Below are 27681 nucleotides of genomic sequence, written 5' to 3'. Positions count from 1 at the left end.
ATTGCAAGTGTTTATTTACAGGAAAATCAGGAGAAGCAGGAACAGATGGCTGCAGGGAGGTGGTGCAGCAGCGAGGCCAGGTGCCCAAGTGGATGGTCATTAGCTGGGCATAGGGAGCACGTGGGCCAGGCTTTGGGGGAGGTTTCTTTCTCTGGCAGCTTCACTGAGGTCTCAGGAGGGGCAAAGGACCACAGGTGTGGGGACTGAGAAGCATCAAACAAAGACTTTCAGTAACTCCACCAGGCGTGGGTCCTTGTAGAGCTTTTCCTCCAGAGCCAGGTACTTCAGTGGGGCCAGCTCCTTGTGTCTGAAATCAGGGGAGGAATGAGAGGTGGTAAAGGCTTACAAAGCTAGTGCTCAAGGCTCCTAGTGGGTCCTCTCAGCTCCTCCGTCTCCTCACCGATTGAGCCGCTGCTCCAGGATGCGGATGCGGAACATGGCCTGAGAGCAGTAACTCAGGTACAAGTCTTCATCCTCGGGCGTCAGGGTCACCTGGTTCTCCTGATACCACTGCTGCTGCTTTTGCAGCTCCTGGGTCTCCTGTGGGCACAGGGAAGAGAGAGCAGGAGGGCTGATGACGACTGACTCTTAGCCAGGCTGCAGGCTGAAATCCCTACAAGGGTCGGACCCGCTACCCCTACTGACAGGAGCCAGAGAAGCACAGGCCTGGAGCCACTGGGGTCTTGTTTAGAGGGATATCATGTCCACGAGGTTAGAGCAGGGGTCAAGACTGAGAGTCATGTGACTCTGGTCAAGGTACATTTTCAGAGTTTCCAATTTGTTGTCTGCAAAACCCACCCCCCCACCACAGAGCTCTTTGAAGCTTAAGTTAAGAGAATGCATGGGAACTGTGTGGTGTGTACCTGACCAACAGAAATGGGTCAAGGACTAGGAGCTGTTATAAGGCTCCATCCATCCACCCTTCCACCCAATGAACAAGTGTGAGGAAGGACAACTCGGTCATCTGGACACCCCAAGCACTGACATCCTCCCCCTGCCCCGATTAGTCCCTCACAAGTCTGAGATGGTGAGCAAACAGCCCTGGGCCCGTTTTCTGGTTGAGGACGCTGAGGTCCCCTCCCCTGCCAGGGCCCTGGCAGCACCTTTTCAAACCGGGCCTGGATGAGGTTGGCCTTGTCGATGAGCCGCTGCTTGAAGTCACTGAGGCACTCATCCTTGAGGCGCACGGCCTGCCAGCGTGTCAGCTTCTCTCCCGGTGGGAGCTGTGCCAGAAACGGGGCCAGGTAGTCCAGCTGGGCCTCCGCCTGCCACAGGTGCTCCTCGAGCATCATGCGCTCCTGTGGAGAGGGGGCCGGAGGGGGGGGTCATCTTCATCAACATGTGACCGCACAAAACCAGGCCTCAAACCCAGAAGTGCTTGAGGCCTCCGAGGGGCCTGTGCTGTCTCTTGTAGCCGCGATTATTGGTAACAGCCAACTCTCGTGTCTCACGTTAATTCACGTGTCTCTACTTGAGCCCCAGAACATACCCAGCACTCAGCAGATGCTTGCTCAGTAAGTGGTAATAAAGAGTGGTTGTTAATGATGTTAAATCAAAAACTGCTGGTGAGTCCCTTTTTCTCTTCCACCCTGGGGCCTTATCTATGTCCTGTGTTGGCAGCCAGGGGCCAGTGAAGTTGGAGATGTGGGGGCCGATGCCCAGCCCTGGGAGTCTGAGAACCAGACATCTGATGCCCTGTCCTATCTCGCCAACCTCAACCAATTGGTTAGTGAAGGGGATTTAGAAGCTGGCCTCGAAAACCAAGCTGGGTCTTGCAACCTGAGGCGGTAACGTGAACGCCCTACGCGCAGGGTCGGATAACTCAGGCCTGAGGCCAGAGTCAGCTGTGAGAGCTACTGGGCCAGGCCGCGACCTCCAGGGGAGCCCCAGGTGGAGGTGGGCACACAAATTTCATTCTTTCCTCGTGCAGTAGAGGTCTTGGCTTGGCCACAGCCCCTGGAAGTGGGGGAGACTTGGCGTGCATCCTGAGTGCTCTCTGGGGTGACGCATGGAAATGGTCAGCTCAGCAGCAAGGACGACCACCATGGTGTCGATAACTTCATCCCCTATAAAGGGCTTTCCGAAAGAATCCCTGATCATCAGCACCCTGGAGGCCAGGGAGTGTGGCTGGGGGAGGGGTCAGGGAAAGCCAGGGCCAGGGAGCAAGGCTCACCATGGCCTCCCGATACTCCTTGCTCTTCTCGTTGCGCTTGGTGTCGTAGATGGAGATGGTCAGCACATGCGCCGCCTCCTCTTCCTCCCGAAGCTTCAGGATCTCCAGCACCTGAATTGGGAAGTGGGGGCGGGCGTGGTGAAGACACACCCCCACCCCTGCCACCTCCCATCTGCCCACTCTCCCTTGGGACCCGACCTCCAGCTCTGACTCCCAAGCCTGATGCCTGGCCAACTTCTCCTCGTTCTTCAGCTTCATCATGGCCTCGTACTGGTAGAGAAGCTTCTTGGTGTGCTCCATGGGCTCCACCTGGAACAACCACCACAGTGACACGGAGAAGCAGCAATGGCTGGGGTTGTAGGCAGATTCTGGAGCCAGACCTCCTGGGTTCAAATCTTCCCCTGCCATTTTTCTAGCTGTGCAACCTCAAGGAAGTTGCTTAACCTCTCTGGGCCTGTTTCTTTCTTTTCTTTTCTTTTCTTTTTTTGTGCCGTGGCATGAAGGATCTTAGTTCCCCGACCAGGGATCGAATCTGTACCCCCAACAGTGGAAGCGCAGCATCCTAACCACTGGGACTGCCAGGGAATTGCCCTCCCTGGGCCTGTTTCTTCATCTATAAAAACACAGCTAATAATAAAAGAGGGACTGGAGACTCAGAGGGGCTAAGGAATGTGTCAGGAGAGTGAGAATCTGAACCAGGAAAACCAGCCCCGTGGAGGTGGTGAGATCTACTACAGCCTTGGTCCCAGGATCTGCTCTCGCCCAGGACTAGGGGGCAGGGACAATGAGTAGTGGAGGCCAGCTGGGTTGTCTTTCTTGGTGGAAAAGAGGAAGATTTTCAGAGGCGCTCAAAGAGAAGTATCCCACATGGGAGCTCTTGATGTTCCCAAGGGGCAGAGATGAATTTCCAGGCTGGGAACCAGGACTTTCTATCCCAGTTCTCCCAAGTTGCTGGGACAGGACAGAGGGCCCCAGGGCACTCTCCTCACCTCACCCCCACCTGCCCCTGCCCGCCACGGCCCCCAGGCGTACCTCAAAGCTGAGACACATGTCAGGCGTCATGATGATCTTGTTGCCCTTGCTGTCCCCCTCCGTGCGCCACAAGAACTCACGCTTGGAGGCCGTGAGGTGGTCCTCGCGGCAGTGATAGCGCAGCTGGATGCGCTCATCCAGCAACAGAAACACGCGCTCTGCCACGTCTTCATCTGCAGGCTTCGCAGGGTTGCGGGAGAATCGCTCTGTGATTTTCTGGCAGGCCAGAACATGCGTAGGATGGGAGGTGGGAAGGGATTTCTGTGCCTGAGCTGACGACAGCAGCAAAGGACACTCAGGGATGCTGGGGTCTGGGGTCATTTGGGGGGTCATGTGGAACAGCCCCTCCCAGCTAAACAATGGATCTCAAGGCCCCAGGGGTTCTCGGTGTCTGGCCACTCCAGCCCTGGATGGTGCTGGATTTCTTCTCTAGCTCCCTCCACAAGATGGGGAGCTCACCACCTTTGCAGGCAGCCTGCTCTACAGCTAGACATCCCTTACTGCTAGAAAGAGCTTCTTTGCTATTCAGACATTAAACATAGGTTGCAAATAATTTGTAATGATATGGAGAAAAAAATCTCACATTTTAATGTTAAGAGGGTGATACAGGAATTCTACCTATACACACACACACACACACACACACACACACAAATCTTAAGTTAGAAAAGATTCTCAAAACCAAACCTATTAATATGTGGTAATATCTGAGAATTGGCATTCTGAGATATTTTTACTTTTTACATTTTTACATGTTTTCTACATGTTTAGTCACGAGTGTGTTTTTTTTTTTTTGCGGTACGCGGGCCTCTCACTGTTGTGGCCTTTCCCGTTGCGGAGCACAGGCTCTGGACGCGCAGGCTCAGCGGCCATGACTCACGGGCCCAGCCGCTCCGCGGCATGTGGGATCCTCCCGGACCGGGGCACGAACCCGTGTCCCCTGCATCGCCAGGCGGACCCTCAACCACTGCGCCACCAGGGAAGCCCACAAGTGTGTATTTTTTATAACAGTAAGGAAATAATACCTCCCTGGCCCAGCGGCTGAGGGCACCATCTGGCATCGGACAGACCTGAGACTGTGTGTTTGGTAAAACTGGAAAGGTCGCTCAGTAAAGAAGTTTCCCTGGAGGGAGTCAGGGCTGTTCGCCTCCAGGGGTAATCTTGGCCCACCAGAGGGGGCGGGCACCCTGTCCCCAGTACCAGCGAGTGCTCACCACCACGGGCCGGGGGTTTGACTCTGCACTGTTCAGAGACAACTTCTTGATCCGGGGCCCGAAATTGACATGGCGGTAGGAGAGGAGGTCGGGCCGCCCTTGGTAGTACTCCGTCATTGTCCTGGGCGTCTCCTCCCGTTTGATCAGGCCGTCCACGCGGGCCGTTTCATAAAACTCCATGACGCGGTCCATCTCGGGTTGCATGGACCTGTATGAGTGCGCTGCCGGGGGAGGGGCCGCGGAGAGGGCTGGCTGAGCACTAGGAGCTCTGGCCCCTGGCTTGATAACCCGGCCCCTGGCCCCAGGGAGGAGCGTTAGTACGTAACCAGTGCCCTAGTGCTGGGTATTCAGGCTGCTTCCAACTTTTTTGCTATGATCAACACCATGATGAACGTCTGCAGTTTGCATTTTTTGTCCTTGACTGCTATTTGCTGAGCAGTAGAACTGCTGGTCAAAAAGCCTACATATTTTAAAGCTATTATTGATTGTTTTGCCCAACTGCTCTCCAGAAAAGTTGCGCCAGTTTGCTGTCATACCAGCAGTGACAGGGATTCACTTGCTCACACCTGGTAGGACCATTTTTTTTCATCTTTGCCAACATAAGGGTTGTAAGATGGTCCCTTATTGATTTAGTTTCTTTCTCTCTCTCTCTCTCCCTCCCTCCCTCCCTCCCTCTCTCTCTCTTTCTTTCTTTCTTTTTTTAAAATTTCAACCACCAAGCAAGGTTGGTCATGTTTTTAGATGTATATTGACCCTATGTTTTTCCTTTGTGAATTCTTGGATCAGGTTGTGAATTCCCAGGACGTGTTCTTCCCTCCCTTCCCAGCCTCCTGGGCTCGTGGCCGTGTCTGCACCTCCATACTTCTGCCCTCTGCATCAGTCTTGTGGGGACACTTGTTGGTTTTCTTGCTCAGCATCCTAACCCCTGTAAATGTGGCCCCCACTGGATGCCCGATCCCAGCCACAGCATAGGCTGCGGCCCTGCTTTGCCTTTCCTGGAAGAAACCTGTCAACGTTTCCTCGGATTTTCTGTGTTTCCCCTTACCTCCCATGTGTCTGCTTTGCCTAGGGAGGAAGAGGCCCTTTCTGTTGCTTGCCGCCCAAGAACCCTGTCAATACGTGGATGCTGGTTCCTCCCACTACATGCCAGCTGCAGGGAGGCTGCTCTAAGGAGCACGTGAGGCCCCCAACCTGGGCACCTAGCTGGCCTAGCAGTGGGGTCTACGCACCACGCAGAGCCTGGGGGTGGCCCGGCTTGAAGTAGTCGATGTTCAGGCCCGTGACCTTGTTTATGTGCTTCAGCTCCAGCATATCCTTCCGGTTCTGGAACCACTCCTTTATCTCCAAAATCTTGGTACCTGTAGGCCCCAATGCGTGCTTGAAGCAGCCAGGCCAGCTCCCTCAGCCTCCATGCCACCGCTCCCAGCACACGGAGGCCAGCAGGGCCCACACTCACACCAAGAGAGGGGCAGTGACATGACCGAGGTCACGTGGCGTGTTGGGGGACCCAGCTCTCCTGCTCCCCGCAGCCAGGGCTGCCCCCTTACACTGCAAGTCCTCGTAGGTGGTGAGGCGGCACACAAGGCCGTTGTTGTTGAGGTACGGGGCCCACTTCTCCAGCCTTGCCCTCTTGTACTGTATCACCTTCTTCCCATTTGGGCAGCGGGTCTCGAACGCTGCAGACACAGAGTGGGTTGGGGTCCTTCCTCCCCAGATCAGGGGAAGGGAGGGCCAGCTCCCCCAGCCCCCCAGCCACTCGTCAGCCTCTGTGCACTGTGCTGTCTGCAAGGCTCCTCCAGCCCTCAAACCTGCTCCATGGAGGCACAGGAAGAGTCACCAGGGGTGGCTCCTGCCCTGGACGAGATCTCAGCTTGAGCCTGACCACACCACACTCTCACTGCCAGGCCTTGGCTGGAAACACCATCCCCTCCTGCCCTTACTGGGCTGACTTATTCTGATCCCTTAAAACTTAGTTCCCATGACCTCTCCTCCCAGAAACCCTTTCTGCCCCCCACCCCAGCCTCCAACCCCCTGGGTTCCCATGACACCCTCTTTAGCCCTTCCTACCCTGTTGGGATGGCCTGGGCCCTCCCCATGGGTCTAGGCACTCCCCCACGGGAACCTCAGCAGCCAGCAGAGGTTGGCATGGGGCACAAGCGTGCCTGTCCCCCTGCTTTCCCTGCCTGCCCCTTTTTGGTCCTGAGACCCCCTGTGCCCTCTGGGTACTGTGCACAGTCTCCTCCTGGCAGAGTGGGGTGAGGGATGGGAACAGCTGTGTCCTGGTCCTCGGTCCTCCATCACCGGCCACACTCCATCATCCCGGCTGGGTTAACTGAGCCCTGTCCTGTATGCCAGACTGGGGTCAGGCCCCAGGCTGCAGAGCTGAGTGCGTATGTTGAGAAGGAAAAAATGAAGAGGTTGCAGCAGAAAGCAGGCCATGGGGGTGGAAATGAGGGACCAAGGCAGCCTCTGCTGGTATCCCCCTGTCTAGTTGTTGCCACAGACGTCCCCAGAAGCCCGGAAACGAGTGAAAGTGCAATACCTTCTGGGGAGATCTCAATCTGCTCCACCCACGAGCACGGCATGTCGAAGCTCTTATCCTCATCCTCCTTGCCCTGTTGGGAGAAGTGGGGGTGGGGTGGTGGTTCTGATCAGGGCTGGGCCGTGGACCCGAAGTTACGGTCAGAGCCTCTGCCTCATCCCCCAGGGCCAAGCTGGGGTGGCTCGTCAGCTCCCCCAGGGGAGCCCAGAGGTCTCGAGCAGTTCTGACCTGGCTTGACCCGAGACAGGGGGGAGAGAGGAGGAGTCAGCTCCTCCCTGTACCCACCTGGTGCCCGGCGAGGACAGCAACACCCTGCCCTGCATGCCCTACCTTCCCTCTGTCAACAGAGGCACGAGGAAAGCCACAGGCCCTTCATTAAAACTGAGGCTCGGGCTTCCCTGGTGGCGCTGTGGTTGAGAGTCTGCCTGCCAGTGCAGGGGACGCGGGTTCGAGCCCTAGTCTGGGAGGATCACACATGCCGCGGAGCAACTGGGCCCATTAGCCACAACTACTGAGCCTGCGTGTCTGGAGCCTGTGCTCCGCAACAAGAGAGGCCGCGATAGTGAGAGGCCCGCGCACCGCGATGAAGAGTGGCCCCCACTTGCCGCAACTAGAGAAAGCCCTCGCACAGAAACGAAGACCCAACACAGCCACAAATAAATTAATTAATTAAATTAAACAAACAAACAAACAAACAAACTGAGACTCAAAGCAGTTAAGGGACTTGCCCAGGACCCCTAAGCCTCAGTTTTCTAACTGTAAACTGAACCCCCTGGGAGGATTGACTGATAAATGTACCTAAGGGTTTGGGACACTGCCTGGCTGCCCTTATTATTTTTCTTTTTGAGCCTAGTTTCCCCATCTGGCAAATAAGGCCTGGTCTAGACAAATGGTCCTCAGGTTAGGTAACCACAGAAACTTGGATAAGATTTTCTCAATTTAAAACTTTTCTCCCCACCAAATTGCTCAGACCTCTGACACCTGCTCAGCTAATCTGTTCACATTTTGAGGCCAGCAGGGGGCGCCAGTGCCCCAGGATTTACTGCACAGGGGAGGAGGCTCTCTGGTCTCCAGACATGAGGACGCTGGCAACACTCAACACCACGTGCAGGTGGGTCTACACAGCTATGCCAAGCACATCACACCAGTGGTCTCACTTTGTCCTCAACCAGTCCCAGGAGGTAGAACAGAACCACTTTTGAGAACCCAGACTGTCAAATCCCAGGTTCAAATCCTAGTTCTGTCACTTACTGCCTGTGTAACGTTGGGTACGTTACTTCACCCCTCTGTGTGTAAGTCTTCCTATCAGTAAAATGGGACATGATAATACTAGTACCCACCTCGCCAGGTAGTTGTGAAGACTTAGACAAGTTAATTTAAGTTAAGCACCTACTGGCACTGAGAAAGGGGCATATGCGTGTTACCTATGGGCTGAATTGTGTCCCCTCAAAATTCACATGTCCTAACACCCAGCACCCCAGAATGTGACTATATTTGGAGATAGGATCTTTTTTTTTCTATTTTTTTTAATAAACATTTATTTTTGGCAGCATTGCTGCGTGCGGGCTGTTGCGGCGAGCAGGGGCTACTCTTCGCTGTGGTGCACAGGCTTCTCATTGCAGTGGCCTCTCTTGTTGTGGAGCACAGGCTCTAGGTGCGCGGGCTTCAGCAGTTGTGGCACACGGGCTTAGTTGCTCCGCGGCATGTGGGATCTTCCCGGACCAGGTCTCAAACCCGTGTCCCCTGCATTGGCAGGTGGATTCTTAACCACTGCACCACCAGGGAAGTCCCTAGAGATAGGATCTTTAAAGAGGTAATTAAGTTAAACTAAGGTCATTAGGTTGGGCCCTAATCCAATACGACTGGTGTCCTTATAAGAAGAGGAGATTAAAACATAGACACGCACAGAGGGAAGAGGCTGAGGACCCAGGGAGAAGGCACCCTCTACAAGCCAGGGAGAAACCAACCCTGCCGACACCTTGACTTCCAGTCTCCAGGGCTGTGAGAAAATAAATTCCTATTGCTTAAGCCACCCAGTCTGTGGTGCTTTGTTTTGGCAATTCTAGCAAATGAATACATCACTTATTACTACCATGAATGTAACCAACCCCACTCCCCCATTTCACATGCAGACGCTGAAACTGAAGCTTCCAACATTTAGGAAGTTTGCCCAAGATGTCAGAGCCAATAGTGAAGGCCTCTGGACTCCTGACTTCCACGCACAGGGCCTCATGCAGACCTGCCTGACGGCCCCTGACTAGGAGATCAGAGATGACAAGGCCAATGCCCGTCAGAAGGGCTGACTGGATGGACAAGAAAGGCCTGGAAGTGTGTGTGGAGGATCATGGTGACCACGCAGGAAAGGCCTGGATGTGAGGCTGGCCCTGGGGCTCCCCTGGCTTGTGGAGAGGGTCTTATCGCCCTCCTCCAAGGGGCATGTTCGCTAGGCGCAGGGCAACCCCTGAATGCAAGTCCCAGCCCTCCCCTGCACCACTGGGGGGTCCTGGGCAGGTCACTGGACCTGTCTGGGCCTCAGTCTGCCCACCTGTAAAACGAGGGCATGGCCCAGGCCCTTCTGCTTTGAGGAATCTATAATTGGTCTATGTGGACTGCCCCCCACGCCATACCCATACACGTGGCGGGGACATGTGTCAGGCTGGCCCGAAGCAAGACAGGTTGTCGAGTCCCCTCCACTCCCCGGCCTCCAGCCCTCAGAGGCTCACCAGATTTTCCACATCATCGTCATCGTTCATCCCGTCGTCCTCCTCCTCAGTCAGGGACAGGAGAGGCTTGTCAGTCTCCAAGAGCAGGTACTCCCACCTCACAGGGTCTCCCAGGTCAAAGACCAGGTCCTGGTGGAGGAGGGGATCGCTGAGAGCCCTCCACAGTCGCCACGCCCCCTCCTGCTCCATGGGGGGCAGGGAACAGCCACGCCCAGGGGGAGAAGGCACCAGGCTGGGTCTCAGGGGGGCAGAATGTGGCTCCAGGCCGCCTCTGAGCGTCCACACCTGCCCTCCTCATCCCCGCAGGGAGACCGAGGCCCCAGGGGGGCTGGGACTCCCTTCCTGTGTTGGTCTCTGTGAGAGACTTGGAAACTCTCTGGCCTGGGATGGCCTGGATGTGGAGGTCAGTCTACATTGTCGGGGGAGAGCGGCACCTGGGCAGTGTTTAGAGCAAACGCAAGCCAGAGAGATTGTACAGGCAGGGAAATGGCAGGTTCATCTTTCTCACCCCGTGCCAGCAGGAAGGGAACTAGACATGCACGCAGAAGAGGGAAGTGCGAATTTCTCTCCCCTGGTGTGGGTCCTTCACCTATTTTCAGTCCAGCCCACCTGAGCCTGGGCTCACCTGCCAAATAACTCCCAGCAGGTGGGGAGCACCATGTCCCCGTCTACCTCCCCGGGGTGGTGTGCCCCCGCTCCCAACTCCAAGATGGAAGCTGCCCACAATGGTTTCAACATGAAGCTCCGCTGACACCAGTCCTAATGCTATAGTCCTCACTGTCCTGAGTCCTGGAGGGCTCTGCTGGGAGGTGGGAGGGGTACACGATGGGGGAGGGTAGTGAGGGAAAGAACTGCTTGTAGATTTAAGAGCCAATAGTCCAGGCTTCGTGGAGAGGAATCAAATTACACAGACGTTTGAATTTCTTAAAATCATGTCCTCCATTCTGTCACTTTTTTTTTTTGGCTGCACCGTGGGGCTTGTGGGATCTTAGTTCCCCGACCAGGGATTGAACCCGGGTCCTCAGTAATGAAAGCTCGGAGTCCCAACCACTGGACAGCCAGGGAATTCCCCATTCTGTCACTTTTGTAAGTAGTAAGCGGTAGTTAGATGTTTTGCTGCTTTATCTTAAAGTTCTATCTCTATAGGAAAAGCATAAACGAAGGGACAACTACGACATCCCAGTCTCTGAGTGGTACCTCACTCCAAGGCCATTTCAGGGTTCTTTGAAGGGGACTTCCCTGGCGGTCCAGTGATTAAGACTCCGCGCTTCCAATGATGGGGGCGCGGTTTCAATACGTGGTCAGGGAACTAAGATCCCACATGCCACGTGGCGTGGCCAAAAAATAAATTAGGAAGAAAAAATATCAAGGTTCTTTGAAGGAACAAAGCAACCACTCCTGTGCTCATGGGGCAGTAAAAGTGACAGCCAGTGTCACGGTCTCTTTCTTCGTGCCCTCACTTGGTGATGCAGTACTGCCCCTCTGGCCTCACTTTCCCACCAGGCCACCCTTCCATCTTCATCTCATTACTTCTATTATCCCTGATATAAATTTCCTCCACCTGGCACTGGTACAGGGTGTGCTGGGGGGAGGCTGAAGGAACTTCCACCCAGAAGAGGGCCAAAGGAGGACTGCAGCGGCCTGCGAAGGACTGTTATCCCTCAGAGGGCTCTGACCACCGTGGCGGCTATGAGCTTGGGCTCTGGCGGAGGTGGTCTGGGCTCTGCCCCATCTGTGTGGTGAGGAAGACGTTCTTTCTCTAAAATGACAGTAACGCTAGCTAACCTTTACTGAACAGCATGGGATTATTCTAAGCACCTACCGAATGTTATTTTCCACAACCCTGTGAGGTCGTTGAGGACTGAGCCACCCTGGACTCAGGGGCTCAGGGAGGCTGGGGGCTGGCTGTGTCTCCTTTGCTGAAGGCAGGTGCATCTGAATGTGTATCAAATCTGCCCGCCTCCCACACGGGGGCGACAGCAGTCCCTTGGAGATGTTCACTTCGGTATAGGGGGCGAGGGGCCCAGGACCTACCTTTGGGAAACTGGCCTGGTTGTAAATGGAAGACCTTGGAAATAACAAAAGAGCACAGGACTTGGTGCCTGGAGCCTGTCTCTCTTTTTATTTGCATACAGCTCAATGAATTTCCATAAATTGGGTGCACCCAGGTTCCCTGCCCCCGGATCAAGAAACAGAACATTGTCCAGACCCCAGAAAGTCCCCTGGTATCCAGTTACAACCTCCCTCCAACTGTGTGCACGTATTTTCAACTTCTGTAAATGGCACTGAGTTTTTTATACGTATGTATGTATGGAAATTCATTGAGCTGGACGTGTAGGATGAGTGCACTTTCCTGCATGTGTATTGCACTTCAATACAACATTTTAAAAAAATCAGATGAACTAACAATCCACATTTTATAAGAATATACAAACCAAAAGAGCGACAATAATCATATTGAAACGATTATGTATGGGCAAAGGAGTGGGCCCTGGGCACTCAGCTACAGGGAAAGTCCAAAGCTCTCCTGGCCTGGTGGCCAGATCTCCCCACAGGTCACACCTGCCTTCACCCACTGTGCCAGCCATACCCGCCCAGGCCCCGCCCAGCACCTTGCAGCAGTTCCAACAGTCCTGCATGTTGACCCAGTAGTTCTTGTGGTTCCAGAGGCTCTCTATTCCCAGGAAGTGGTCGTCTTGGGTGCTGTAGCTGCGTGCAGTGAACGGGTCAATGAAAAAGCTCTCGGGCACCTCGCGTTTCCCCGACAACACCAGGACCCAGGAGTGTACCCGCAGGCCATGCAGGGGGTCGGTCTTTGCACTCTCCTGCTCCTGCATGGAAAAGGTGGGTGACCATGAGCCAGATGGATGGGAAGGGGGCCATCAGGGGCCCCCTGGGGCTGGGGAACTGGCGAGAGAACTGAATGCTGATCCACACTGCGCTGTTGGCTGGCTTTGTGGCCTTAAGGACATCATCCCACCTCTGAACCCATCTTCTTATCAATAAATTGGAGGATCTGACTTGACCTGTGGTTTACAAACTTGACCTTTTAGAGCTCTAGGGTATCTGGGATTTACTGTCTTTCCATGTTGTGATTCTGGGTGAGATTTCATCCAAAGAAAGATAGAGGGACACCATGTGGCTTCATTGTCTGCATCCCTCTGGGCAAAGGGTCACTGTGCCACGTTCATTATTGCATCCCCAGGGCCCGGACTAGAGTAGACCCTCAGTAAATACTATATGGAAGGAAAGGAAAGAAGGGAGGGAGGAAAAATAGGTGAGAGGGATGATGAGAGTGTGGGTGGCTAGAAGGAGAGATTGGAGGATGGATGGATGGAAGGAAGGATGGGAGAATGGATGTAGAGTGTATGTAGGTAAATCTTCAGTGAGAGTCTGAACAAGGACACCAGAACTGCACAGCATAAAATGAGTTGCTTCAGGCCGCAGAGCTGTCTGATGTTAGAACTCTGTCACCAGAAGCTGGCTGACTACACTGGGGATTCCCACAAGGCCGGGCAGAGGTGGGGGGTGGTGGAAGGTTGGAGGAGGGGATTTGGACCTGGGGGCCCATAAACACATCCCTTCGTGATCCGTGTCTGTTTCCCCATTCCCAGCAACCCCCCCTCTGGAGCTGAGTTCAAGGGTTGAGGGCTGAGGATGGCGGACCCACCGCGAGGTGCTCCCCCTGCTTCAGCCGCTTCTCCTCCTCGGCCTTGACTCCCTCCTGCCTTTTTATCTCCTGCTCCCGCTCAAACCTGCTTGTCAGGTCCCTGGGCGGTTTGACGGCGTACTTCTTAGGTGGTGCCTTTTCCTCCTCCTTGACCATCTGTCATCCAACAAGAGAAAAAGGGTCAGCAGCCCTTAGTGGCCCGCCTGCACAGCTGCTCCCGGAGCCTGCTGGCTTTCTGACCCTGAACGTAGAAAGAGCCTCAGCTCCAGACCTGTGACCATGGGCCAGTCCTCCCACTTCCCTACCCACAGGCTCTTCTGTAAAAGTCACTGAGAATAATGAGAACATTTTCCCCAGAGTTATTCTGACAAGTAAAGACAGGAAAATGTCCGTCTGAGCTGCCCATCCGGGCAGGAGCTCAGGAAATGCGATTTCCCCTCTTCATTTCCCACGGCCTAGACTAGCTCGATCTGGATCTGATCTAGAAAGTGGGACAAATTGCCCGGAGTCAGATTTTCCAGATTTTGTCACTGCAGGATTTCATATGTTGACTTGAAGTGAGAGTTTACTGGGCTAGGAAAGAGAACAAAGCCTTCGTGTGTGTGCGTTTGTGTGTGTGTGTGTGTGTGTGTGCGCGCATGAGTGCGCACGTGTACACAAATGTGTGCTAGGTGGCGAGAAAAATGTCCAGGAAAGGACACCACAGAGGCTGCATGAGGGGGCCTATTATGAGGAAGAAATAGTGAATCTCCATGGTTTAGAGTCAGACAGACTGGGCCTTAGCTCCCAGGTCCCCAGTTACCAGCTACGTGACTTTGGTCACAAAAATTGTTTCATCTCGACACACTCATCTGTAAAAGAGAAGTGATAATTCCTACCACGCAGCGCTATTGAGAGGAGCAACCAAGTCAATGGACATGTGAGTTGTTTATAGACTGGAACGCTCTCAGCATCCATTAGCTATTGATATCATTTTCATAATTAAAATTTGGGCTAAGAGGCCCGTATGTGAGTTCTCAGGCCTTTGGAGCCAAAAGCAGTGATGGAGCTTTTTTATTCCATCCTTCTTGGGGAGGTGGCCCTGAGAGAGCAGGCAGGGCTCTCACCTGGTACCTCCCCCTCCTTCTCCGCCAGACTGCAGCCCCGGGGGCCCCAGGTGCTCACACAGGTGTAACACAGGTGCATGTGCATCACGCCGGATGCTCCAGGCCCCTGGATCCTCTGCCCTGAGCTGCAGACACCCGCTGGGGCTTGACCCCGATCACAGAGTCCTGGAATCAATCCAGTTCATGAAAAGCATTTCCTGCCAGTAGTATGGCTATTTTCCAAATGCAAAGAGATGCTTTTATGATTCCCACAGTTAAATTCACTTAAGAGTGTTGTGTTCACAGCAGCCTCGGGTCATTACGGTGCTCTCAGTCAACTAATATAAAAACACAACCACCAGCTGCTGGAGGGCTGGTGAATTCTGTACTGTTAAGAGGTCCTTTTTACCTGGGGGGGGAAATAAAAAGAAGTAAACGTCTGTCTGTTTGTCTGCATTTTCCTTATATGAAAATGGCTGGATGGATTTTTATCAAATGCATAGGATAAATTTGGAAGAATTTGGCTTAAGGTATCAGCCATAGGGCATTCACAAATGCGGGGAACACAGTAGCCGAAACTGAGTTACAACAAGGGGAGAGGAGCAGCCAGTTTGGAGAAATGGGCTGTGAGTATTAAGATGCCAAAGATGGAGAAACCATCAGTGGTTTGAAATATGAACTCCTGAAGGGCTGCCTGGCGATGGAGCTGGGGCAGGGGCGGAAGCAGCAGGGACAGGTGGCTTTAAGGGTGGCGTGTCTCGCGCGATGCTGAGGGCAGCATAAGCCCGGCCGTACCTCCTTGGGCTTCACGGTGAGTGGGCACACCTCCCGAGTCAGGTCCATGTGGCACAGGTCCTGCGAGCCATAGCCGTAGACGCAGTAGGCATCGTAGCCGGCGCCGAGGAGCATGGAGCAGAGCAGCATGCTGAAGTCAAAGCAGTTGCCCTCCTGGTACTTGAGCACCGTGGTCGAGGAGTACAGGTAGGAGGGCTGGGCACAGCCAGCTGGTCAGCATAGCCACCCGGTTGCCCCCACCCGCCCTCCCTGCTCAGCAAGGGCTGGGCGCCGGGGCCAGGGGGCCGGCTGGGCCCCACCAGGGCTCCTCCCCTTTGTCGGGTTAGGGAGCCTGCTAAGAATGGGGTGAAAACCACAGATCCCGTGTCCATAAAGTGCACTCCAGGTTTGCCTAGAATTGCAAGGGGCCATGGACTTCCTGATGGGAAAGACCGTCTGGGATGTAGAAGCTTCTGGTCTGTTGCTCTCTGATTGGTCATTGGTTTTATTCCAGAGTTACCCTCACCTTTTACCTCCATCCTTCTCTTCTCTCTGTTTCTCAGCTCTCCACTGTGTACGTATCCTCATCTCCCTCCCTCCATTCTTAATGAGATTGAGCTGGTCAGAAGCCCAGAGATGTGACCTTGGACCATGGGCAGCAGGCCCTCCCCTCTCTCACCTTCCCCACCTCCCGAAGTCCTGAAAGGAAGACTCTGAAGGCAGAAAGAGGCAAAGCAGCCCAAGAGGTGGGAGCCCGGGGACCAGGCTGGCTGTGTGACCTCAGGCAAGCGGCTCTCTCTGCCCAGACAGACTCATGGGCTGTGTCCTGAGGCTGGCCAAGCCTCCTTCTCCCGACCCGCCTGGCTTCCCATCTCAGGCCTCATGGCAGCCCCAGGTGGTGCTTACCGGCTTGAGGGGGTCGGGCAAGGGCACCGCGGACAGGAAGTCTGAGACAAACTGGGCGCAGGTGTCCCAGTTGTAGAGCTCAGGGTAAGGCATCAGTGTGGGCCGGATGGTCGTGCTCACGAACTTCTGCAAAGCGAGAGACCACAGGTCCTGGGGGGAGCGCTCCACCCGGGAGGAGACCATGGTGCTCCCAGGAGGCTGGGGGCCTCGGGGTAGGGAGGCGACGGCTCTCTGGCCTCAGGCTCCTCCTCGGTGCCTTGGGAGTGGGAGGAAGGGATCTCTCAAGGCCCTTCTCCCCAGATCTAGAATAACCCCATGCTGTCCGGGGTGCAGTGATGTGATCACCACCGCCCCACTCGGTGCCGCCAGACCTGCACCACCTCCCCGATCCCCCAACAGCCCTGTGAGGCAGGTCCCGCTGACCGATGAGGAAGCCGAGGCTCTGCGAGGTGAGCTGACTTGCTCAGGTTCACAGTCAGTAGCAGAGCTGGGTCTGTCTTGACCACCCTGGGGCTGGGGGCCAGGCCTCTGGGGTCGCCCTGTGAATTTGAGGAAGGCCCCACCTAAGGGGCAGCCCCGGTGCAGACCCCACTGACGGCAGCAGGGCAGATGCAGGCCTGGGGTTACCAGATCCAGAGAAGAGGGGACTAGGGATCTGGACGGGAATGGCTGAGTTTCAAATGCTGGCAGCTAATACCAGGGTGAAAAATCACCAGGTGGGCCAGATAAAACAGTCTGTGAGTCCCTGTCAGCCTATGGGCTGCTGCTTTGCAACGCTTGGATTCATCCCCTGCCATGCCATCTACAGGTGGGGAAACTGAGGCCCAGAAAGACTCAGGGATGTGCCCTGGGTCACAGGGCGGGAAGGAAGGAGGCCAGCGCTTGGGTCCTGGCCCATTTTGTCTTATTTCTCAGCTTTTCCCTGCATAGGGCTGGCCTCGGGGGCCGGAGACCGCACTGCGTGTCTGGCTGCCCCTTAGGCGGGGTGTGCCGGCTCCAAGCCACCACAGGCCCCCAGGGCTGACTCACAGCAGGCCTGCTGGGGCCTGTGGACATTTGAGTTTATGCTGCCCCTGAAATATAAGCTTTGACCCACGAGAGGTCTGTGCCTGGCCCACCTCCCTCCACCCTCTGCTCTCCAGCCCCTGGCCCTGCCCAGTCTTACAGGCACGTTGCACTCGTTCACTGGGTACAAGAAGAGGGGCACGCGGTCCGGGCACAAATGGCTGTACTGGCGGGAGAAGTTGTCTGCCACCTGCAGCAGGTGTTCCTCCTTGGGCGTGTTGCTTTGGTAGGAAAGGGGCAGCTTGGAGGTGTCAATAGCATCCTTGGTAAAAGTCCTGTGTCCATAAGAGGGGTGGCATCAGTGTGCGTGAGGCTGGGCCTGGCACACAGGGAGCCCTCCATCCACCTTAGCTGCCTTTGCTCTATCCTGTCCTCATTAAATCCTCACCACTACCTAGGAGGGAAGTATCATTCTTATCAGCTGCCCTTTTAAACAGATGAGGGAAATGAGGCACAGAGAGTTTGAGTGACTTGCCCAGGATCACACAGCTAGGGAGGGGCAGAGTGGGGACTTGGACCAGGCAGCCTGAGAGCACAGCCCTCACTCCTAACCACCTCCTTCTAGGTCCTGGTCCTGCCTCCCAGCCCAGGTACCACCATTCTGCCCGGCTCTCCTGCTGCCTGGCCCTGGTCTGACTCTCACTGGGGCTGCTGGGCCAAAGCCCCCACCTTCCCCACCCCCGGCACTCACGAGGGCTTCTCCGGGATGGAGACCTCAATCTCCGACAGCTTCCTCTCCAGGTCTCTGAGCATCTCCTGCGTCCTGGTGGTGTCCTCCTTCCGCACCTCCATCGGCCTCATCATTTTCTTGGCCCTCTCAGCCCTCTCGGCCTGCTCGGCCCGCTCGGCCTCCTCTTCCTCCTCCACTTTCTCCTTCAGGACCTCCATCTGCTGTGTCTCCGACTGTCTAGAGATGAGGTCTCTGTAGGAGGAATAAATGCACTCTGAGTGGCCGACTTCAGACCAGGAAGGAGCCACCAACATCACCTGTGTCCCTGGGCGGAGGTTTTAGGTGGTTCAGATCACGAAGGGAGGAGGCGAGTCCCTCCTAAACTTCCTTTCCATCAAGGAGAAAGTCTCCACGTGGTGCTAGCACACCTGTAACACATTTCTGACATTTGCAAATTGCCCTTTAAATCCGACAGCGCAGGTCACAGACTGAGAGCTATTGTCAGCGCAGGAGCGGGTAGCTCAGGCTTACTAACCTTGCTTTGTTTTCTGTATATTTATTCTGCCAGTGACCTTCTCTTTCTGGCAGGTGATGTTAATGCTGTATGGATAACTGTAGTATTATGAAGTTTCCTATTAAATATATTTATGAAGTCCAGTAAGTTTAAATTTAAAGAAAATTATTCATAATAGTAAGGAAGAGAAAAAAAAAAGAGGTAACATCACCAACTTGGAACACAGAGAGGGCAAAAATGGGGCTGCCATTAAGGCACCTGGACAAGGGGCAGGTGGGAGTGACACAGCCTCACTCTCCTGGCCAAGCCCTGTGTCAGCTCTCAGGGTGGGGGACCTCTGTGTGGTGGGACACACTGAAATACCATATGTGCTTGTGTGCCCTAGGGAAGCCCTTTTCAGAGCCCAGCCTCACTATGGTGGACCAAAGATCCAGTCCCCTTGTAATTTCCGAAGTGATAAGAACACCAGACGCGTCTTTTTTCCTATTGCGGCAACTCTGGGTGAGCCCCTGGATGGCTCCTGGATGGGGATATGTCACCAGAAAGACCAAGCCGTGATTAGAAGCTTGGAATTTTCAGCCCCTCCCCCATCCTTCAGAGAGGAGAGAAGAGTGGAAATGGAATTAATAATTGACCAAGCCTACATGAGGAAGCCTCCATAGAATCCCAATAGTAGGGGGTTCAGAGAGTTTCCAGGTTGGGAAGGTGACGTCCTGGGAGGATGACACATCCCAACTCCACAGGGACAGAAGCTCCCGCTCTCAGGACCTTCCCAGACCTCTCCCTGCGTATCACTTCATTTACCTGTCCATTTGTATCCTCTACCATGTCCTTTAATAAACTGGTAAATGTAATTGTTCCCCTGAGCTCTGTGTGCCTCTCTAGCAAACTAACAGAACCCAAGGAGGGAGTCATGGGAACCCCCAAATGGTAGCCAAGCCGGACAGAAGTTGTGGGTAACCTGGGGACCGACTACTTGCCATTGGCATCTGAAATGGGGTGGGAAGAGGCTTGTGGGACTAAGCCCTTAACCTGGGGGATCTGACGCTATCTCCAAGTAGGCAGTATCAGAATTGAGCTCAGTTGTAGGACACCCAGCTAGTGTCGTGGGGAATTGCTTGGTGGGGGAAAAACCTACACATTCGGTGACCAGAAGTGTCAAAAGTGAAGGGTTCTGGGTGAGTAGTAAAGGAGAAACACAGAAGGTGGGAGACTGAACTGAGTTTTTCCATTACAGACCCTATGAGGCAGATATAATTATAATACCCACTTTGCAGAGGAGAAAATCGAGGCCTAGAGAGGTTAAGTGCTCTGCCTAAGGTCACAGAGCAAGTAGCAGACCTGGGGTTTGAACCTGTATATTTCTGGCTCTGAAACCCATGCACTTAAGGGCCTAAAGAGATGGGAAAGTTCTAGAAGGGATGTTTATTGGAGGCAGGGTAAGGAAAGACACATAAGGGGAGAAGGCCAAGGTGTCAGTGTGCAGAGGGGGACAGCCACTAAGATGGGCCCTGAGCCCAAGGTCACAGAACACCATCATCAGAGGTGGAGCTGGGCCAGAACCTGCAATATTTATTCCTTAAACCAGGCTGCCTCATCAGCTACAGCGTAGTTTGGGGAAGGCAGTCCTGCTTTACAGTTGCCCCAACTCTGCCCAGAGGTTTTCCCCATCCACAAGCCCTTCCCTGGATCCCCCTCCCCAGCCGGAACCTCCTCCTCCGCCCCGCCCCTCCCCTCACGCACGCTGAAAATTTCCCCAGAAAGTTTGCGGCTGAAAGTCCCCCAGATAGAAGCAGCCCCCTTACCACCCACACCCACGCCCTCCCCCTGCCAGGCTGCCAGGCAGGGTCCAGCCACCCCAGACCCCTGCTCCCATCTCACCCCTCTGAGGACAGCCTGTACACTCTGTTAGCTCGTCTCCGTGGTAACATCTTTCAAGGCTGACGGCCGGTCCTGGGAGAGGAGGCTTCTGGGAAATGTAGTCTTTTGACACTACTCAGGTCTGGGTCCAGAAGACCCACTGTGGCATGTCCCTCAGCCAGTGGTGGGCTGGAGCCAGCTTGTGCCAGCTTGCAAGAGCTGATTTTTTAAACTTCAGGAATGTTTGTGAGCCCATTGACAAACACAACCATTATTAAAATTTAAATTATAAAAACGTATAAGTTAATAGATTATATTAAAAACAAAGGTAAATACTCAAAACTCATCACTTCCTAATTATTTTACTGCATTTCATTATTATCTAAGCTCTTGAGGTCATTTATGCCTATTGTATCTTTACAACGAAAATATTATGTAAGTGTGAGCTACTCTGAATCTTTTTCCTTCAGTGATGTCATATTGATAGCTTAAAATTGGCCATGAGATTATTTACACCACAGAAATTGGCAAATGCTACAGACTAGGGCTTTTTCTCTCATCAGGTAGTTGTTAAACATTTACCAGGACACCACGGCTTCTGCTCCATGCATGGTCAATGTGGCCTTCTTCAAAACATATGGAAACCAGTGTGGGTCCTGGCATGGCTGCCTGTCATAGTGGACAGAGCCAGGCTCCCTGAGTCTTGGTTCTAGTCCAGGCTGGACTGCTGGTTTAGTATATAACTCATGGGACAGAGAAAACTTATCCATTAGGTTAGTGGCCCATGAAAATGCTTAATTTTAATTTATTTTAAATTCCGAAGAAAAAATGAATAGACTGATAATGAATATATAATTATGAATCCACCCAGGATTATAATTGTCTTTCTACCAATGCAGTCACAAAATATAATTTTTTCTGTTCTGTTTTTAAAGGAAAGGGCCCACAAAACTTGTAATGCTGCCTTGTAGTGGGCAGCGGAGTCCAGAGAAATACTGCAGGTGTCCTGACAAGGTTATATAGTTGCTGTTATTGATGAAAATGTAGGAATCACCTCATTCTCAATAATAAAGAATAATTTTTTCTTCTGGCTGGAACATTATGTAGTCATGAAAAATAAAGTGTGAAGGATAAATTAGACCAAGGGAAATCCCCAGAGAAGGCATGTGGACATCAGTCCTGGATTTCGCCCTGGGATTACCTCTGTGGGGAATTCACCTGGGATGAGGCCAGGAAGGGAGGAGGAAAAGGCAAATGTGATATGTTAGGCTGGTGGAATGGAGCACAGGCCTCATTGCCCCTTTTTTCCCATGCAACACCTAATTTCCTTTGTAAAATGATTTATTCCCCTTTACCCACTCCCATTCCCTGCCCACATAGACATCATTCTGATGCGCTCCCCCCCCGCAAATGAGCATTCTTTGGCATACTCCTGGTGTTTTTCATTTGTGTTAATGATATTGTATTAATATCTCTATTTCTTACATTTTCACTAAGAACTGTGTGTTTAAGATCCACCCCAGTTGCTGTGTGTCCATGGACACACAATAATTACCTCTCTACTCTCCCAGCAGTGGACACCCTACTTTGCCATCAACTTCCATTATCCACAGGTAATGCAACACATGTCATCGGTGGAGTCCTTTCTAGACCAGTAAATGTTTCTCTGGGGTAAATAACCAGGAGCGGGATGGTTGGCTCAGCAGCGGCACCTCACTTTTCTCCAGGCAGCGAAACCTACATGCTCCCCACCTCCCACAATGCACGGGGGAGCCTGGTACCCTTGACCCCACCAGCAGCTGATATTCTCTCCCTTCCTTATGTTTGCCAGTTTCATAGAGGTACAATGAGATCTCGCTGTAATTTAACATGCCTCTCTCTGATTACTAATGATTTTAAATGTGTCTTCATGTGCTAATGTGTTAGTTTTAGGCGTTTCCTCCTCTGAAATTGTCTTTTAAAACCTCAGACCATTTTTCTTTATTGGGGAAGTATCTTGTTTGGATTGCAGGACTTCCAGATGTTAATCCCTGGTTTCAGATGCTGCAAATACCTCCCCCCATTCTGTCACATGTCTTCTAACATCTCCCATGGTGACCTTCATTAAACAGAAAACCTTAATTTTGATGTAATTAAATTTATCAGGTTTTGGTTTGATGTTTTGTGCTTATGAATTTTTGTTTGAGAAATCCTTCCTTGCACTTAAGTCACAAAAATATTTTCCTATGTTAACTTTATAATTTTGCCATCCCATTTAGACCTTTACTCTGCCTGGAACCCATCTCTGTAGGAGGGGTTAAGTAAGGATTTTGTTTTATTTTTCCCCATACAATGAGCTAATTTTCCAATACCACCATCAGACCATTCGTCCCTTCTTTGTGATGTCACTCTTGTCGTGTATTAAATCCCCCAGGTGCATACGAGTCTGCCACTGAGCCCTCTGTTCTGTTCCACTGGTCTTCATGCCTATCCCTGCACAGACTCCATGGTGAATTTATCACTATGGCCTTGTAAAATCTTTATATCTGCAGGTCAGTTCTTCTTTCTATGTCCTCTTTCATTAAGGATGACTTAGCTATTTGAGGACTATATGCCTTAATATAAATTTTAGAATAAGTTTTAGAAAGTCTAAAAATATCATTTAGAATGTTTACTGGAATCACATTGTATTCATAGATCAAATTGTGAAGAACTCTTATCTTTTGATATTGTTACCTCTCTGAAAGCACAGCGCAAATAGGTCTTCTTATTTCCTGTCTATTTGTTAGATTGTAATGGAAAAAATACTAGGAATGAAGAAATTGAGGCAGAACAGAGAGAACCAGGCAGGGAACCACGGTGAGGGGACACTCTTCCTGCAGCACAAAGATGACCACTGCAACCCAGAGCCTGATAAAGTGTCAGCCAAGGCCAAGCTCTGGCTTAGTCACATTCACGCTGGGCCAGGTGGGCAGCCGTCTTAGCCAGTATCTCATTTAATCATCAGCCCTGTCGGGCAGCTACTGCCATCCCTGCTTTGCAGATTCAGTAAGTGGGGAATTGGTCCAAGGCAAAGAATCTGGACCAGGCAGGCTGACCTCAGAGTCCATGCTCATAACCATGGTGCTATCCACCTCCCAGGCTGCTCTTGTGATGATTCAGTGGCAGGGAACCCTGTCTATCCACGCTGGACCTTGGGATGTATTTTTGCCACAGCCCTCCCTGGCCTGAGCACGCGCTCCACTTGGCACTTGGAGCCACTTTTGCAGTGACTTCAGGCAATGAGGGACCCCAGCCCCTCTGCCCCTGCCTGGCCCTGGGGTGGAGAGCCAGGCAGAGAAAAGGACATCCGTACTATTAGCTACGCTCCCCGTCTGCCCTCCGCATCTGCACCTGGAAACGCACCCCATGCGGCGCTTGTTGTTCTGTTGGTCGCACATCCCACTGAGTACGTCTTAATGAGAAAGCAAGGAAGAAGAAAGAAAAAGCCACCACCCAGGATTTCCCTTGAGACTCGGGGGTCAGGAATGAGGTGATAATTCTTAAACCCATGGAGACCCCAGCTCTACTGTTGGCCCAGCTTGCAGGGTGGTCTTGGGTGGGTCCCTGGGCCTCTCTCGGCCTCCATTTCATCCTCCCCACCCAGGGCTGGTCCACTTGGCAGAGCTGTACAAGGAATCCGGAAGGGAGCTTAAAACTTCATACCCTCCCAGTTTACAAACAGGTTGCAGAAGCTCACAATCTGCTTTACACCCAGGTTTTCTTTAAGCCAAGGGGGGTTCTCAGGGAGCAAACTAACTCCTGCTGACTTAGTGCTGGGCACTTTACTTTTGTCACTTCACTTAATGCTCTCAGGACAAGGCAAGGACTCAATGAGCCCCATCTTACATAGGGTGAAACTGAGGTTCAGAGAGGTGCGGTGACAGGCCCAGGGTCACACAGGCCCTAAGCAGCAGAGCTAGGATTTGAACCCAGGCCTGTCAGACACTGGATCAGTGTTCTTTCTGAGGACAGGTTAGTAACCCTGAGACTTTGGGGTAAGGTTGCTGAGACCTTCAGTGTGAGAAACGGCTGTTTGTGAAGATAAGCCTGAAACCCACCAAGTCTGTCCACAAAAACTGATAATGTGGCTCAACTGTCGCAATGTCCACAATCTAAGATTTCCCTTCCAGGAACACAGTGACTTGCATAAACCAAGGGTCCCGGGCCTCCTTTCTTTCATCTGTTTGCTGGGTGGGAGGAGGGAGAAGGGGAATCCAGTCCAGGGCATCTGGGGGGAAGAGGCAGGCTTCTCACCTGTAGAAGGTGCTGGACCGTCTGCAAAGCACACTGGGAAGGGTGGGGTTTGGGGAGGGAGGGTGAGCTGTCCCAGTAGTAAGTTAGGGCTGAAGTGCGCAGTGGCTGTAAGGGGACGGGGACGGATACCAGTGCCCTGCCCTCCTGGTTGGGCCAGGCCAGGGGGCCAGTGTGTCTCTGCATCTGTCCGTCTCTCTCCTTTTGTTTTCTTTCTTTGTGGCAGTTCATCTGTTAATTCTTTCTCTCTCTCTCTCTCTCTCTCCATCTCTCTATCTCTGTATCCCTACTTCTGTCTCTACTGTCACTGCCTCTTTTTTGCTTCCTACTGAGGAAACCAGTGGTTTCGAAATCAAGCCCAGCCACTGGAAGTGACAAACCCAGCTGGGTCTGGCCTGAGGCACTCCCCTGGCTCAGGGCCCTGTCAGGCTGGTGCCAAACTCACACCTCCATCGAGGGCCAACTAATATTTATTCAGGGCCTGCCGAACGTGCTAGGCTGGGGCTGGGCTGAACCGGTGAGCGAGCAAAGCTGTCAAAGTGCCCGCCTGCTCTATAGGAGCTCAGACTTCAGAAGAAATGCCCACCCTGTCTCTGCTCAGCCCACACCCCCTGCCCCCGGCCCTGGCTCCTCAGGCCTCAGAGGTGCAGCGCCCCGCCCCGCCCTCCCGTCCCCTCCCGCCCCCTCAACCCGAGACAGGGGCAGGCCAGAGTGGGGAACGGGGGCTTGCTTGACGTATCCCACCTACTGAGTAAGTGGCATTCTTTGATATTCGGTGTCCCCAACACTTGGAGGGCTGGCAGCCCCCTGAACGGTAGGGGGTCTTCCATGAGGATGGGCCCTGGTGAGTGGCTGAGACCAGGGGCAGCCTGGGTGCGAGGACCAAACCCCACTCCCCCCCCCCCACCAGGCAACAAACCTCCAGTCCACAACTGCCCCAGTGCCTGAGGGGATGGTGGCCCTGAGGGCCCCCCACGTGCCCGGCCAGAGGGTGGAGTTGTGGGAGGGCAGTGACAAGGGGAAGGAAGGGAGGGGAGCGGCTGGGGGCTCCTTCAAGAGGCCAATGACAGACTTCCTTATTTGGGCTCAGGCCCTTCCTGAGACCAGAAGGCCGCTTTGCTCTGAAGGCAGGGGGTGGGCGTGCCGGCAGGGTCTTAGGATTACAGGGATTTGAGACTCCTGCCATCCTGGATCTGTGAACTCTCAGACCCATAGGTGTATCTGGATAAGACCTTTGAGGCCACATGGTCCAACCTGGTTCCCATCCCCTTGCTCCCCAGTCCTATTGTACAGAGAAGGGTGCTGAGGCCCAGAAGGAAGCAGGGAGCACCTCTTCCCTCCCACCAAGGTCACTCAGCAAATCAGAGCTGAGTCCAGAGTGCAGGCCAGCCCCAGCCTGGCCACATGGCAGCCCGCTATTCATGAGACACGGTGAGGGTCTGGTCAGCCCGGGCAGTGCCAGAAGACGAGGTCACGGTGCTCTGTCTTGGGAAGTAGAGAACAACAAACCAGCAGAAGATGAAGACACCTGTCAGGGAGGAGAGGGCCTCAGTGAGCCTGGGGTGGGGCCTGGGCTGGCGGCCACTCAGAGGAGGAATCGCTCCACTGTAAAAGTTCAAGAATGTATAGAAAAATCAGACAAAAAATGAAACCTACTCCTGAAAAAGAACCAAATAGATAACTTGAGAATGAAATCCAGAGTCCTCGAAATAAAATCTATACACACAGCTATCTCATAAAAGAAAGACCGAAATGAAGGAATTTTCAGACATGCAAGACAACTACCACTGCCCCTCTTATAGAGGATTATTGCAGGATGTGCTTCAGCAAGAAGAAAAGGGAAGACGTGAGGTATGAAAATTGTAGTAAGTACAGAAATTGATAGAAAAGTAAAAATCTTTGTGTTTCTTTAAAAAAAAATGTAGAACTAAAACCCTACACAACAATAAAAAATATTGAGAAGAGTTCAAGGGCAGTTAAAGTGGGCTGAGGGCTCTGTTTGGGAAGAAGAGAGAAATACTGAGTTACACTCAGTTGAAATAACTCAGTGCGGTGAAGTGTTCAGACTTAACTATGATGGGTAACCTCAGAAAGGATAATGACATAATCCACAGTTTCAAGGTGCATCCCTCTCCAAGCCGTAACCCCTGGGAATTTTCAGAGGTGGACTCATAATTCTTCATCTGGGGACAGTCTCTGGTGGCCTAATAATAACGACTTCTGTTGTTGTTAACATAGTTCCCATATATTGAAGGCCTCCTGTATTACACACACACATTATCTCAGTTATTCATCATGAAATCTGGCGAGAAAAGTACTGGAATTATCCCAGCTGTACAGGTGACTGGATCAGAGGAGCTGAGTGACTTGCTGGGGTGGTGAGTGGAGGTGGGATTTGAACCCCGGTCTGCTTGTCCCCAAGTGCTGCCAACCATGGTGCCATGTAGTCTTGTGAGGCACTGGGAGCCAGCCCTGTTCTTGTGGGCTTGCACCTGCTGGATCTAGGACCCCTCGGTTCCTAGTAACTCCTTGTCATTCCTCTCTTCACAGTCAGGCTGTGATGCTTCTTTAAGTTGCGTGTATGAAACAGGGGTATGAGGAACAAAGAGGACAGGTGGGGGCGGGGAAACCGTGTCCCACATGCACCCTGGGCGCCTGCCCGTTTGCTGGGTATCAGAGAAAGAACCCCGCGGGAGCAGGGAGCAGACGTAGCAAGCATTTCCTCCACTAACCATTTGCTTCCTGCCTTCACAGCCCCTTAGAGATTCTGTTTGTGTCACGTGGCCTTCACATCACATGATCCCGCCCTCCTGGTCACAGATGATTGGACCAGACATGGACACCTGACCCAAGATGGCCCAGTCAGATCCTTGACTCTCCTAAGAACATGGAAGAGACTGAAGCAGACCATGGTCACTAGACTTGGAAGGTCACATAGGGATGAGGGGGCCATATTGGGCAGCCAGTTGGGGGCCATGGGTAGGAATGGGCCAGTGGAGAGAAGAATGAAGAAGCTTCCACAGAGAGAAGGTGAGAGACTACGTGTGACTCCAGAGAAAAAGATGGGGAAGTATCTGCTTTGGTTTAGGTGGCTTTTCCTGACCCTGCTACCAGCTCCCATGAGGTCAGCCAGGCTTCCTGTCCTGGGGTCCTTGGGGGAGCCTTGGATATTTAAAATCAG

The 27681-nt window shown here is 53.0% G+C and overlaps 2 protein-coding genes across 4 annotated transcripts in view; both read right to left on the bottom strand.

Annotated features, from left to right (window-relative positions):
• Nucleotides 1-27681, bottom strand: part of DRC7 (dynein regulatory complex subunit 7) — a 27936-nt gene continuing 255 nt past the window's right edge. The window contains exons 1-18 of one of the 3 annotated variants that reach the window (XM_060288374.1): nt 20250-20636; nt 17876-18106; nt 17285-17459; nt 16120-16245; nt 15235-15429; nt 13355-13510; nt 12297-12515; nt 9685-9813; nt 6962-7034; nt 5967-6095; nt 5649-5777; nt 4420-4640; nt 3206-3421; nt 2372-2482; nt 2174-2284; nt 1104-1298; nt 401-540; nt 1-307 (exon numbers count right to left, since the gene is read on the bottom strand). In XM_060288374.1, coding sequence (XP_060144357.1) covers nt 214-307; nt 401-540; nt 1104-1298; nt 2174-2284; nt 2372-2482; nt 3206-3421; nt 4420-4640; nt 5649-5777; nt 5967-6095; nt 6962-7034; nt 9685-9813; nt 12297-12515; nt 13355-13510; nt 15235-15429; nt 16120-16245; nt 17285-17459; nt 17876-18106; nt 20250-20299 — 2700 coding nt within the window. In that variant the 5' untranslated portion in view covers nt 20300-20636 and the 3' untranslated portion in view covers nt 1-213. Of the gene's footprint in view, nt 308-400; nt 541-1103; nt 1299-2173; nt 2285-2371; nt 2483-3205; nt 3422-4419; nt 4641-5648; nt 5778-5966; nt 6096-6961; nt 7035-9684; nt 9814-12296; nt 12516-13354; nt 13511-15234; nt 15430-16119; nt 16246-17284; nt 17460-17875; nt 18107-20249; nt 20637-27681 lie in introns of those variants that run through there. The other 2 variants (XM_060288375.1, XM_030847962.2) reach the window with 2 other exon arrangements.
• The window catches only part of ADGRG3 (adhesion G protein-coupled receptor G3), a 24905-nt gene continuing 22428 nt past the window's right edge, over nt 25205-27681 (bottom strand). Inside the window, exon 12 of the mRNA XM_060288376.2 lies at nt 25205-26028. Coding sequence (XP_060144359.2) covers nt 25916-26028 — 113 coding nt within the window. The 3' untranslated portion in view covers nt 25205-25915. The remainder of the gene's footprint in view (nt 26029-27681) is intronic.

This window comes from Globicephala melas, chromosome 19 (assembly GCF_963455315.2).
Source record: "Globicephala melas chromosome 19, mGloMel1.2, whole genome shotgun sequence".
Classification (NCBI taxonomy): domain Eukaryota; kingdom Metazoa; phylum Chordata; class Mammalia; order Artiodactyla; family Delphinidae; genus Globicephala; species Globicephala melas.
Note: the sequence above shows the minus strand (reverse complement) of the source record. Positions and strands in the feature narration are given on the sequence as shown.